At 43.3% G+C, this 14,886-nt stretch overlaps 1 protein-coding gene across 1 annotated transcript in view; it reads left to right on the top strand.

Annotated features, from left to right (window-relative positions):
* gfra2b (GDNF family receptor alpha 2b) overlaps positions 1 to 5,483 on the top strand; it is a 164,339-nt gene extending 158,856 nt beyond the window's left edge. The window contains exon 10 of the mRNA XM_004561831.4: positions 839 to 5,483. Coding sequence (XP_004561888.1) covers positions 839 to 982 — 144 coding nt within the window. The 3' untranslated portion in view covers positions 983 to 5,483. The remainder of the gene's footprint in view (positions 1 to 838) is intronic.
* Positions 5,484 to 14,886: the final 9,403 nt, after the last annotated feature.

Raw genomic sequence — 14,886 nt, 5'->3', positions numbered from 1 at the left:
CTCAGATATTTAGCAGCCCATAAAAGCTCAGCTCTGTGACTCACTTTACCTTCCTGCAGACACCTCTCCTGCTCGGCCTCCACACACCATCTGTGCTGAGGGCGGCGACCACAGTAGGATACTGCTCCTCCTGCAACAAAATAAACATAAAGAATAAAAGTGAAGCGATGTTACAAATGTGCAATACCACAGATTTTACGCTTTATGTTTCCTCTTCAGCTTCATTTTCAGAGGTTCACGCTCCGAGTTGCTTGCTCTAGTTAAGTGACGCCGCCATCTACAGCTGACAGTTACAAAAGAAATAAATCAATTATTGATAGCAAAATTCAATTTTGGATATCTGAGAGTTTGACATGCAGTCAGTGGTGAGAGACTTTAACACAGCCGTACGTAGATTTATTATTATATTATTATAGCAGGACAAGATTAAACGGTACACATCTGAAAAAGTAGGAAATTATATATTGATGAAGAATTAATATTTAATTGCAGAAAACTTTATCTGAAGCCAGATATGAGGTATGAGGCATTCTAACACCGCCCACAACTGAACCCGCTCGATAGAAAAGCTTTGTTTCAGAAATCTGCAGTCACCAGTGACACACGAATTTTGGATTTATAATATTAGTACTGAAGAATGAAATGTGGCTGTCTGTAATTAGAACGGGAGCTGGTCAGAGGGACTTTATACAAACTTTCATGGATAGATTTACAGGTATATTGATTTCCAGCTAACAAGCAGCTTCATCATTTGTAAGATTTTCAGGACACCACAGAATGAGGCGTTACAAACACTTGTGCACTAATGCTCGTGCCTTTGTCCCCCCTCTGTGCTCAGGCTCTGTTGGCCCAGGGCTCGATAGACTCTCAGGACTCTGCAGGGCCAAGAAGCAGCAGCCGGCCATCAGCCCCACTCCTCCACCTCCTCCCTGTGACTGTGTGTGTGTCCATCCTGCCAGCGTTCCTGTTCCACGTCTCATAAATGTGAACTAGCATACACACATACATGCCCACACACAGATTTACACACACACACACACACACACACACACACACACACACACACACACACACACACACACACACACACACACACACACACACACAGACATTTACAAACACACATACACACAGACACACACACACACACACACTAAATGTCAGCCAGCAGACGTCCAGCATCAACAACTGCCTTTCAGAGGAGGAGGGAAGTTATTCTGGAGGACGTTCGGATTAGCCAGCTCTCTGCACCACACACACAGTGCACACACACCGTGAGAGGGTGTGTTGTGTGTTTGAGCGAGGGTGAGAATGAGAGAGGCAGACACAGAGAGACTCCTGGGATTTTCGATCACATTGACTTCGTTTCCAAAGCTCGGTGTCTGCAGAGTTTGTGTGCAGCCCGGCTCAGACTCACTGCCTCCAGCTTTCTGGGATCCGAGACAGCTGGGCTCAGAAACACAGGGACTTTGGCTCAAGCTTGGAACTGCACACACACGCACACAAACACACACACAAACACGGAGAACAAGTCTTAAAGTTGGCAGCGCGATGGTGAGAGAGACGACAGAGCTGGACAGATGGGACGGATCATTCCTCTGTGTTTGTCAGCTCAATTTATCACTTCCCTGGACCTCTCTGGTGGCAAGAAAGCTATACTGCATACATTCAAACGCACACGCTGTAACCCTCCCCTTAGACCTCGTTAGCGGGCAAACAGGGTCCCCACAAGGACACAAACACTCATGCTGTACACCAGTGTGCTTTTCGCAGGTCTTTCTCTTCATTTTGTTGTCAACATTCTGTAAAAACTTCATTTAATGTGGAATATGAAAAAAGAGTGTATATTTCACAAATGTAAGTGTAAAATTGTGCGAGTGTGTGTGTGTGTGTTTGTGCATGAGTGTCGGTGGCTGAATGTGGATGTACAGACATGTGGAAGCAAACAAAGGAAGAAGGACTCAGCTGCAGGACACACAGCGATGTGTGTGTACTCTCAACCAAACAAAATTTGGGAGTTTTAGGTTTTTTCCTCCTCTTGTCTTGATTGGTTGTAGGTGTATTGCTAACAAAGCTACAGCTGTTATCATGGTATTAGACCACCAAGCCCCTGTCAGTTTAACACAGTCTCAGTTTAAATGGGTGCTGCTGGTGCTGCAGTTACAGCAGGGCAGACAGTGGTGGTGGACACAGACCCACCAAAGTTGTAGAGATCAGCGCGCTGAGACGGGGAACAATGCTGTGACCGCTCACAATCAGATCCAACTTTGGAGCAACTTTGGAGCACCAACACAGCAATACAGCCTGCTGTCCTTCTGTGACTGAACAGGTCAGGTTGGCAATTAAATGCAAGCTGTTCCTAATAATACGGCAAAAAAACATGTTGGTGTCTTCAGTCACACAGTCCAGCCTGAACCTCAGCGGCCTGAAACAGAAATTCCTCAATAAAGAGTGACATCATTTCTGCACAACAGCGATAAATCTGCAGAACTGGTTTTTCTATAAGGATAGAACCAGAGACCTGCCCATCGAGTCATGTCTGCTACGCAAAGACGAGCCACTCTGTTCAGCACAGACGGACTCAGGTTAGAAATGACAGTGAGAGTGACTGCAGTCTGGGGTGAAGCACAGTTGTTGGGTTGTGTCCCACCAGACTTCTTGTCAGTGCTCGCCGCTTCACTGCATTTTTTCGAACCCAAACCAATGGGCTTTTGGATCCCGTTGGTTTGGGTTAGGGGAACAAATAAAAGTCTGTCCTTTGTGATGAAAGTCGGACCTACATTCACTTGCTCATTAGAAGATTTGGAGATTTGAGTTGTACTTCTTCACACACGCAGCGGGCGGTTAAAATAGGTGATTAAGAGCAGAATGGGCAGGGAAAATGTTTACTCCCTGCTTACTCCCAGAGTCTCTGTTTTATAGCTACTGAGCTTCCTCACACAGTTTCTGGATGATCACCAGCTATGCTCGCACTATCAGAAAAAGTGACTCCCACCACCCGTTACAGCTGCAGAGTCTCAGGCAGCTGGGTGGCAGCTGACACCTGACATATTCACAGCAGCTTTATGTCTGCGGAGTTTCTGGTTTCAAATGTACCGTCCCCAAGATGCACCAAAGACTCAACTATATTCATACCTGTATGAAACCATCCTCTGTCCTGGCAGCTCTTGGGGCTGTTGACAAAGACTCTTCAGTTCAGAGCATAAAAGTTGTTTGTGTTCTTACGCTGCTTCTTATCATCAGCGGTTCAAATACGATCATATGAAGTGGTACCTGCTTCAGAGCCACCGTGTTTCTAAGTAGACCACATTTCTTTTGGATCTATGTTTAGCTTCCAGACATCGAGTGCACTTCTTTGGCACCATGTTAGCAGGCGATGCTATCAGGCTGTCGTCACTTCCTCTGGTAGCGGCTTCAGTCACTTAGAATGGAGAAAAGCTGAACTTATCACTAGCTCACCTCGAGGAGCTTTTTCCTCTATTGTCCCTACAAGTTGGTTGATTTCATTTCACTGTAGGTTTTAGGCTTTCTCTTTTAAGCCTAATAACACAAAAAACATGTAAAACTGCTTCAACTATCCAAGAGCAGTCGCCTCAGGGGTGTTTATACTGTAAGACCCTGCAATTAGACAGAAGCTCTCGGCAACAGTGGGGAAGAAAAACTCCCTTCTGAGAAAATGAAAGTTCCAAGAGAACTAGGTGACTGAAAACATCAATAATTCAAGGAAAGGATTTGTCACTAGTGTTAGCGTGTTAAAGGGCAGGGTCACTGTTTCCAGCAGACTGGCTCAGGTTCTTCTGCAGTCAGCCCAAAAAAACACATGTACAGCCTGATACACAAACTGTTTGGTCTCTATAGATAATTTCCCCTTCATAATCACTCTTTATGATTCACCTGTTTAAATTGTATTAAAGTTTACATTATTAGGGGCGTGGCTTCTGACTGACAGGTGGATGGCAAACAGCTGTTTGTAACATTTGGATCACTTCCTCCTGCGTTTGCTTCCCTTAATGTGTTTAATATGTGAGTGTGTGTGGGGTTCTCAGTGTGTACAGTACCTCTGGCCACTCTGTGGGGTATTTTTTATGTTTCATAGAAGCTACCAGGATGCAGAAAATGAACTGTTGTGCTGCAAGGTTGTCACCAGTTGAAGCTCGAGGTAGTCGTCACTTTGTGCCATCCGTGGGCTGGAAAACCTGAGATCAGTTCCAGAGGCGCTGGTGCGTCCTTACTTTAGTGTGATTATTACTGTCATCCCTGCTAGCGGTCAGGAAAACGTATTACCGTGTCTGTGAAGGGTCATTACACAATTGTCCAAATCAGTGAGATTGCTATTAAATTTGTTGTAAACATTGTGATATTTCCCCTTGGGCTTTCAGCAGTATCATTATTAGGACAGATTTGTTTTTGTGTCTGAAATTGGACGATGAAGTCATATATTTCTAATCACCTCGGCCTTCCTCTTGTCCCGTAATCATGTTGCTTTTTTCATCTACTTTTATTCCAGGAGCATTTTTCCCTGGAGTTTCTCATCGGCATCATCCAGACACCTTTTTTCGCTTAAAATGTGAATTAAAATGTGATTTTCATTAACTCAGTGTTAACGTAACGCTGACTGTTCATGATGCCCTGCACATCGGGATCCTGAGTGTTTCATTAGCAGTGTGATAATCCATGGTCCCCAGAGGGGCAGTTCATCCCTCCACTGCCTTAGTGCTGCTGAAGCTTCAGGTTTTATTTCAGAATTAAAGTGCTAGTGTTGAGATAGTGCAGAACTTTATAAATAACAAAATATTAAAATCGATTTCCATAACTTTACTGTAACTTTTCATGATCCCCAGAAGATGATCTCTGGCAGGCTTGATGTTCCCCTGTTTTACAAGCACCATCAACATGAAAACATTTGATTTCAGCAGCACACAAATCACAAAATTATCTGTTTAATGGTAGAAGAATTCAAATTTTGGGAGAAAAATATTTGAAATGAATGGCAGAAATGTCACAATGCAATATTTACAGTAACTTCTGTTAATGTTGGCAGGCAAGTTTATCTTTCACATTTGTACTTAATTTCCTTCCTGTATAAATGTGGTTATCTCCAAGGAATAGGATGGTATCGTCAGCAAAAACTAAAATTAAAACAAATCACTGACGCAAGTGTAAAATTTAAGTTTTTTAAATTTAAGTCCAACGATCGATCCCTGTGGAACACCATGATATCTGATTCATAACAATTCATTCATTACTAATTGTATTTGAAAACAAAGAACTGTTTGTTCAGGATGGATGTCTGATTTTACATTGGTGTTGAGGATGACTGAACAGGGCTTTGTGCTGGTACGACCGTGTGTTGGGAAAGAGTAAAATGAGGACAAAGGTGACGGTGAGGAAGGTTGTAAATTTGCTGATCTATTTGTAAACTTAACAGCGCTCAGCAGTGTAATGAAATATGTGTCTGGAAATAAAAGTAACATCTGTAACAACAGCTGTCCACAAACATTTCTTCTTTAAGTTCTTCGTCTTCCTGAAGCCTCTCTGAATGATGACCTCTGCCTGAGTACCTGACACAGTCTACACTTGTCTTTGTGGGTGCTGAGTTAAGGCCACAAACACGTCACACAGGTGTTCAGTAAAGTGCTGCCCCTAGCCTGATGAAATCCCTCTGTGTGGTCTTACAGTTTGGTGAAGGTTTCCTCTGCATCAAACTAACCTACACGTGTGCAGCCGAGAGGGAACTATGGTGGCTGGAGGCTGAAATCAGAGTGAAGCCATGCTGTTGGCTCCAAACACATCTCTTCAGGCTTCTGTTGACTCATTCAAAAACCACTCTCTCTTCAGAAACAGTCAACATGGCTTTAATCTACACATTTAGGCTTTCTGTCCCATATGAAAAAGAAATAGAAAAAACTTATAAAAGTCTTGCATCAGATGTGGCCTTCATATTGTAAATCATATTAGGCTTATATGATTTACTCATAAAAGTGGCCACTTTCATATATTGTTTTAGTAAGTATCCAAAACATACAAGTTTCATTTATATAATTTTTCAAGGCATCATATATGTGTTTCCACTCTTGTATGCTTTTTATACAAGTTTCACACAAGACAGATACAAACTTTATAGGATTTATATATATCTTTTCCATATGGGGTGGCTCATTTTGTAAATTGTTGCTCTGTTAACAACATTCGAAAGCTTTGGAAACTCTTCAGGTCTCTGACTCGAGCACAGCTCTGCAGATCTGATGTGTCTGTGGCTGTGAAGCTGCACTAAAGCCTCACAGTTTGTACCTGTAATGTTAGTGTCGAACGTTAGCACTAACATCTACTGCATGATCCTGATTACGAGCTATAGATGGACATCAAGCTTGATTTTATTTTAGTTTTTTTAATTTCCTGTACTTTTTAGTCCCGGTGTGTGATCCTGAACCTGCAGCTCCTTATTTCATCCTCTGCCTGAAATGAGCTGTTTTAGTTCTTCCCCCTTTAACCAACCTTAGTCTGATTGGCTGTCCCTCATAAACGCAAGGCTTGAAAGTTTCAGTGCTCACACGGGGATGCTGTGTCCCTGACATAGTCATATAAGGATAGCCTCCCTCACTAACATCATAAAAATGTGCAAGCAGAAGAAACTGTGATAGCCGGAGTGTTTGGAGCTTCAGGCTCACAGTGTTTACTGACCACGCTCTTTATTAGACACTGTCAGTTTAACTTGAGCATTAGCAGGAGGTAAATGAAGTGTTTCTGTGCTGATGCGTCTGAAGGTCACAGTCTGAGGAGGTGATGCAGACTTTATGTAACGTGTTTCGCTCGTTTGGAGCTGCAGCTCATCAGAAACCCTTTCCCAGTTTAGCTGAACCTCTCTGCGTTGTTCAGCTCTCAGGAATAGAGTGAGAGGCACCCTTCCCCCGATGTACTCACAAGAGGCTTTTTAAATGTGAACTTTGACCTGACTCTTGCTGTTCCGTATTTTTAGCTGAGCGTGAGGAATCTGCTGATTGAAACACCGTGAGACAGATTAGTGAGCAGACGGGAGAATAAAAAGAAACGATGTGCACGTGAGAGTTTGTGTCTTTGCTTCTCTGCTCTTATCTCTGCCTTACTCTCAGCTCTGTCACATCTCCTCCTCTCTCCCGGCTAATCCTGATTCTCTCACTTTGATTCAGACGACACTGATAGCAGGTTGTGTGAAATCATCATCCTTCCATCCATCTCCATTCCCTCCATTTCCACACCGAATCCGCCTGTCACGTCTGCTTCAGCCTCCTTTGTGTCTTCATTCCTGAGATCCATCTGCCGGCCCTTTCCTCATCACTTTGTCTTTCCCTCTCATTATCCTCTCATCGCTGGCTGTGCTTTACTGCCTCCTTCAGCCATACCTAACCAGGAAAATATCTGGCTCTGTTAGATGAAGCAGACACTCAGAGTTTGTGTTTCCACTGCAGAGTGTTCAGGTCTGTCTCAGGTGGATCTAGTTAGGAACAAAGTCAAACTAAGCATGGAGCTGTGAAACACTCTGTGGACTAGCCGGGATTGAAACCGGTGACAGTGGGCATCAAGTCATACGTGACAACCAGAACATGCTCTGTGTGTATGTGTGTGTCTGTGTGTGTTGCTGGTTTTGGCTGATTAAAGCAATTACACACAACAAGGTGAGACGAAGTTACTCAGAGATCCTCCAGGTTTACGTCAGGCTGTGCTTTTCATTAAAAGCCTCAAACCATCACGCTAGGACAGCAGGATCTTTTCAGTCTTTTACACTAAATGACTGAAATATTTCATCCTGAATCCAAAGAGCTGCAGATCAATCATCTGTAGCTGCTGCGCAGCATCCTCGCTGCTCCACCCTGCTGCGGCAGGTTGGTGGCGGGTGAGGTAGGAGTTTAACCGTGTGGACATTCACTCTAACGATTAATGTCAGCTGAGCTCCAAGCTCCTGATGGAGCAGCCATCATCAGCCACCAGACAAGGTCAGGTAAGCTCAGGGAGAAGAAGTCCGGGTTGAAGGAGAGCCAACACACCCACAAACAGCCCACCTCCACCCAGAATAAACACATTTAAATCAGTGTGAAAACAGTGAAGAGCTTCCTGAGACACACAGTGTGCCTCTCAGCCCGACAACCCGCCTTCAGCCTTCACACATCCAATCATGTGTGTGTGTTTGTTTGTGGACTTCTCTCAGGATCTGTGATCTATGAAGCTGATGCGAAGGTTTTATGTGCTCCTGTTTCTATGGTAACTGTGTGGACGCCACCATCTATGAAACAGACAAATAAGATGGTGTGTTCCTCCTCCAGGAGCTGGGGTCCTTCAGTAGCTTTCCATGGATGACTACCTGGATGGCATTCTGACACAGGAACAGATCTTTCTGGAGATACTATAAATCTCATTTAGTATAAAAGGATCTTCCAGGAAGAACCAGGATAAAAGATTTGTGTATGGCTTTGTAGTCCTGCGATAAGTGAAGAGACTGGAAGGACAGCTTCCCTCTTCCCCTCATTAACTGAGACAAAGCTGAGTCCAAGTCTGAAAGGCTCAAAGCAAAACTAAACAATCTGAGGCAGAAGAACAGGAAAGGAAGCAGAACAATATCCTGAGAAAAATATATAATCACATTAATAATAAAATAATTTTCACAAGGTAAAAAGCTGAGTGTGAAACTTTAATATCATGCTAATATTCAGGAGGTGCCACTGAGGACAGGAAGTCATGTTCTCAGGTTTACATCCCACATTTACTGGGAAATTATGCGTGATTCTGAAGGCTGATTACAATTTTAATTAGACTCGTGCTCATAAACGAGCAAAGGTCCTTATGATAGTATTGTGCACTTTCAAGACAGAAGAAAAGTGGTGCCCAGTCAGCCTGAGAAAACCTCTAATTATATCAGAAATAATCAAATATTTGTCCACATTGTTACACGCTGAACGTGAAACTTTGATATGCCGTCGGGGGCTGCAGCTTCCACCACGGACAGGAAGCCATGTTCTCAGGTTTACATTTGCATACAAATTATGCATGAGGGCTGATTACAATGTTCATTAGACCTGCTTTCATTAATAAGTTGAGGTGCTGGTGGGGTGCCTGTGGTGGATCTTACCGCGCTTTTGTATAGCAGTGAACTCAACAGACTGGGCCTGAACGATGAGGGATCCAGGTTCAAATCAGAAGCAGAGCTGAGAGCCATGTTCACATAAAAATGAGGTCAGATCCATGTGACCCAGCTCTGTTCATAATCAGACACTGTGATTGGCCCACCACTGGCTGCCTCACAGTTTTATTTTTATATCACAACAACAGTCCCCTCCAATGCTTTATATTGTAATGAAACGTGCCACAGTAATGCAACCCCCCCCCCCACAGCATTACCTCGGACCTGTAATGCACTACACCTCCTGTTAAAGGTGGACTCCCTGAAAGAACCAGATAAACATATGGGAACTGTGGCTGAGTGTGCAGTGCCCACCAGGTTTCACATCACATCTGGAACATTTACAGCAACGCGGTACTTTCTGGGGCTCAGCCAGGCTGTATTATGGAGCGTCTGAACTTTGCCTAATTTCAAGAGGTTTTATGTTCATAATCGAGCCAGTTTTTTTATACAGTTTCATTGTGACTCCATCCCTGTCCAACAGCTTGAAGGTGAAGCCACTCCATAATTCAGCCCCAAAAAGAACAACTTATTTAAATGTAAGATGAAGAAATATTGTTTGTTTTTCCACAAAATTACCAAGAAACTACACAGAAATTACTCATGCACTACATAAAGTTACTAACAAATGTCTTCCATTCAGTTACAGCATCATTATTTGGAATTTCAAATAAAATACATTAAATTCCACTTTACAGTTTTTTACAGACGCTAGGACACATTTCTCAATACTTAGGTCACTTTTGCAAAACTCCTCACACGTTGAGCACAACAGAAGTCTATGTGGGCTAAACTGAGGACCAGTTATCATTGTTTTGGCACAAAATGCATTCAATGACTACATCTCTCAAATTTCATGAATTATCTTCTCACTCAGACACAACAACTGCCAAAAATCTTTGTACGTACAGGACATTTTGCATGTGCTTACATACTGTTTTCAAAACTGTTAAACTTGTGGCCAAAACAATAACACAATGCAAAACTTAAAAAGACAGCAAAATTCAACAGCAATATTTTATTGAAACATATTTTAAATCTAAAAATGCAGTTTAACCAGCCACAGCTTATTCTCATTGTAGATGAACATCTACACAGGTGTTACTCCTTCAATTTTTCAACTCCTTCAGTTCTGGCATGCCAGGAGATTCTTTCCTAGGTGTGTTGCCCTAGATGACATAAGATGTGATGTGGATGAGAACCTGTGGCCAAATGGAGGAGACCGAGTAGATTAGCATTACTATTGTATGTGTATCAGTGGATGGTGTGTATACAAATTCTTGTATTTTGGGATTACTTAGTGCAAAAAACTAAAAATACATAAACAAATATTAACGAATTCTGCATGATGTCTGATTCATTCCAGTAACATATATTGAAATTATAAACAGAGATGTGTCCTTGTTTTACACAGGAAAACACTGTGTAATGCTACATGTTGTTAGTGTTTTTTAGGTCATTGTTTTGTGGGTGACAAAGTGTGTTTGTCGGCTGTCAACCTTTGCTAGTGTTCTGGAAGAATGAGTTTATTTGAGACCTGAATGAAGTGTTTTGGTAGTTGTAGTGCATTTTGAATGTGAAATGAACTGCTTTGCCAAGCTGACGGTCAGTTAGGAGGATTGTGTGAAGAGTTTTGCAAAAGTGACCTAAGTATTGTGAAATGTGTCCGAGCGGCTGTAAAAAACTGTAATACAGGCACATACAGTAAGGGCTGTATCACAAAGTGTAACACTAAGCTGGAGACCTGACTGACCAGCAGGCGACATCCATCTTTTATGCAAGTGTGTGCACCTCAGAGACTGTGAGCCCAGATAAGTTATAGCATATTATATATTTTTATTTTTTCTTTGTTAAAACAGTGAAACAAAAACTGAAATCTGTCACTGACGCTGAGAGAAAGTGTCTGACCTGTAATAAAAATCAGAGCTGCTTCAGATCCAGAGACTCAGACGGCATGTATAGTAATGTGTGCCTGTGTGTGTACAAGGGTGTGTGTGTGTGTGTGTGTGTGCGCGCGCGCGCGAGTGTGTGTGTGCGAGTGCAAGTGTGTGTGCGAGTGCAAGTGTGTGTCTGTGTGTGAGGTTTGGTATGTCTGAAATATCTGGGAGTAAACACACTGTTTTTGCTGTCACTATAGCAACGCGTGTGAGCATATTTATAGGGCTGGCTTTCTCGCTCCTGCCTCATTAAGTCTGAGCCCAGCGGTTCAGGTCGTCCATCTGTCTGCAGCATCTTCTGTTCTTCTCGGTGTGATGTGCCAATCAGACAGCCAATCAAACACTTGAATGCAAATGAAGAAAGGAGATGAAGATATCCTATTGGACGGCACAGACACAAACATATAGGAGCTGCAGGTCTGCTGAATCGTTTTCAGGCTCTTAAAAAGAAGATTCGTTCTTTCATCCAGCATCCCTTTGGCTATCAGACCAACGAGTTCTGGGAGGTTTGTGCACAACTCAAATTAGAGAAAGTCTTCTCTGCTAACACAGCAAGATAAGAAACAGATCATGGAGCTGAGCTCTGGGACTCGCCAGAGACTGTTTAAACCTACAGAAGATTTTTGTTAACCTCTCAACCATCACGGAACTGCAGAAGAACCTCTGAGGCTTAATTTGACCTTAGAGTTCTTCTGCTATGAGACTGCCAATTAGGAGAAACTTCAAATGTGAACACAGGCAACCACAGTGAGGACCTCTGTCTCCACTGAGAGGTCTCCAGTGGAGACAGAGGTCCTCCACCAACCTCTGAGGTCTCCACTGAAACTCAGAGACCTCTTGAAATGGAAACAGAAGTCTCAGAGGGCTCTAACGGAGGTCTGTGGAGACCTGTGTCTCCACTGAGCTGGATCCACATCTTTCCAGCTTCAGCAGAAATATCTCTGCAGCTGTCTCCATCTCTGGCTCTTACAAGAAGTCAAATCTGAATCAAGAGCAACAAAGTTCAAATTAAACTGAACATCCAGCAGGTCACCAGCACAGCAGGGGTCATTTTCATCACAGAGTTCAGCTGTGTTCCCTAAATAAATAACTAAATAAATAAAAACAAACGCACAAGGACAGTAAAGCAGTGTAAAAAAGGCAGGGTGAGTTTGGAAGCTATCCAATCAGGGGTAGGCGAAGGAGCTGTGGTTCACAGGTACAGCTGTACATCAGACTTTATCAGACGTTACCTCCAAATCGCACACCTCTGAGTCTCACAGGTCTGACATGTTTTTGTGAGATTTCCACTATGCAGATGAAGTGGACCTGGAGCAGGTGACCTTCAGAGCAGTAACATGTTGGCTTATGTTCACTTTACTGTTTTGAAACTTTTCATTCCACTGGTGGGCATCACATGGACATAGCTGACCCACAGTGACTGACGCTGGCAGTGTGGCAAAGCAGGTGATGTTTCAGGTCACACCCACCAAACAAACTCTAAACTTAACATTTACAACAACTCACCACATGTTTTACCTTTAAGAGCATCCAGTGGCTGCTCGTGCACAGCAACCACACACGGCAACCACAAGCTGCTGTTGACACAGTGAAATTGGAAAGGAGGAAGTGAGAGGAGGCAGAGGGGATTAAACGGTTGGAAATAGAAACTAGACAGGAAGGAGCAATAGGAGGTGGAAGAATTCCTAAATACAGCAGTAACATCAAAACACACACACACACACACACACACACACACACACACACACACACACACACACACACACACACACACCGGGACACACACAGACACACATACAGGAACACAAACATCAGAGGGATTGATGACCTGAGCAAGGGTCAGAAAAAGGAAATCGTGCTTCAGAGTGAGAGATAACTCGTAGATGTCAGCAACAATCATCATGTGCATCATGATGATTGACAATCATCATGATGACAATCATCATGATGACAATCATCATGATGACAATCATCACAATCATCATGTGCATCGCAGCGGCCGCCGCTGCGATGCACACACTAGTCATCAGGCCGCTCACCACTCCGACGGCGACGTGTGGCTGGAGGAAGGTTGTCGTTATTTGTCTGAGAAATACCGACGTAGATGTGTGAGGGTCGTGTTTCCCGCGAAGAACTCGGCGCTGTGAAATGTGATGTGGGAGCAAAGCCTAAAAATAACCGTAATAAATGAAACCTCTGAAACATTAAATATGATAAATCAGATGCCACGTGTTCAGCTCCTGCTTCATTTACATCACAATTTAAGCCCCGCTGGGACAGGATGAGTGCTAGAGCGGGAGGCGGGGGAGAGATGATCTGCAGAGGATTTTAAGCCTTGTTGTCATTTGTCACATCATCACCAAAGTCTAAAAATATAAAATTTCAGATATTAAGTGTTTAAAAACATAGTTTGACATCATACAGCTGGCAAAATGTGAGTTCATTTAAACACTGAGAACATTTCTATGATTTTTCAGTAACATTTTCCTCCTAAACACTAATTTGGATTCAGACACATGCAGCCCTTTACTTACTTTGTGTTTCTTCGTGAAAATCCTCCACTTGGCTTCACACAGTTTTTTCTACTGTTACCTCAATGTGACATCACAGAGAGGGATATAACACACTGGCCCCACCTACTCTTGATCAGGAAGGGCAGCCAGTCAGAAGAAAGTTGCGTGTTTCGGCTGTGAATCATAAGAAGCTGTGTGAGGAGAGTCCAGAGTTAAAAACAGATAGAGATGAGCAGAATAAAGTCCGCGTTAAGGATTTAGAGTTTGGGGTTGGTGATTAACTAGTTTGAGAGTCGAGAGAACACAGAAAGCAAACATGAATGCATTAACATGGCTCTAACTACCCATACATACCCACTCCCCTCCGACACCCTGTAATTATTTACATCACGCCTGCTGTGAGGCATGTTTCTATCAGCCGTCGACCCGAAAGGAGAGAAACTCCACAACAGGCTCTGAGGCAGTGCTTTCTCACACTGAACGATGACGATCAGAGAGGTGATGAGGTTTGGTGATTTAGGAAGAAGCTCGATGCTGAAAACACGGCACACACTGACGTGAGGCCCAGAGCCTCCGACTACAAATACTTCCTGTAGATTGACTGAAGCCAGAAAGAGCTGCAGGACCACAGAGATGCAAACCCACAAATCAGAAGGAAAATAAACAGAAAACGATGCAAAGGCTGAAAAGAGACTCAAAGACAATTAAGATGAATCTCAGATGACTACAAAGAGGCGCAATCCAATAAAACAGATGAAAGCAGCACAGAGACAAACCTGCATTTCAAAGTCTGATTGGATCCAAGTGTGAGAAATGAGCCCACTGCTCACCTTCCTGATGAGTTTATGGTTCAGTTGCTGGTTTCAAGTCTCACTGAATAAAACATGAAGCTCATTTTGGGAATTAAAGTCCAGAAAACAGATTTTCTAACGTGCACCTACAGCTCCACTCGTCCTTCTTTATTATATGTTTTAGTGGCGCCGGGAGGTGCAGAAAAGGCCAAACCAAAACACATTTCAGCTGAACTTATGGAGCTGAGTTATAACAGCTGTGAGACAACACTGGATGAATGATGCCTCGATACAGGCTCTCTCAAAGCTGCAGGTCTAGTTAAGCACCGAAAAGCTCAAAGAGGAAGAATCCTGAAAAACACAACAGCACGTAGGGGGCTTCGATGATTTACATGGGCGTGTGTAGGTCAACAAGGAACAGGGAAGCCCCAGCATGAAACCTGCAGTCTGTTTAGTGACCAGCAGGGGGCGACAGCTGTGGTTGCAAAAACAGT

The sequence above is a fragment of the Maylandia zebra genome, linkage group LG7 (assembly GCF_041146795.1).
Source record: "Maylandia zebra isolate NMK-2024a linkage group LG7, Mzebra_GT3a, whole genome shotgun sequence".
NCBI lineage: Eukaryota > Metazoa > Chordata > Actinopteri > Cichliformes > Cichlidae > Maylandia > Maylandia zebra.
The sequence above is the reverse complement of the archived record's forward strand: the minus strand, read 5'-3'. Positions and strand labels throughout refer to the sequence as shown.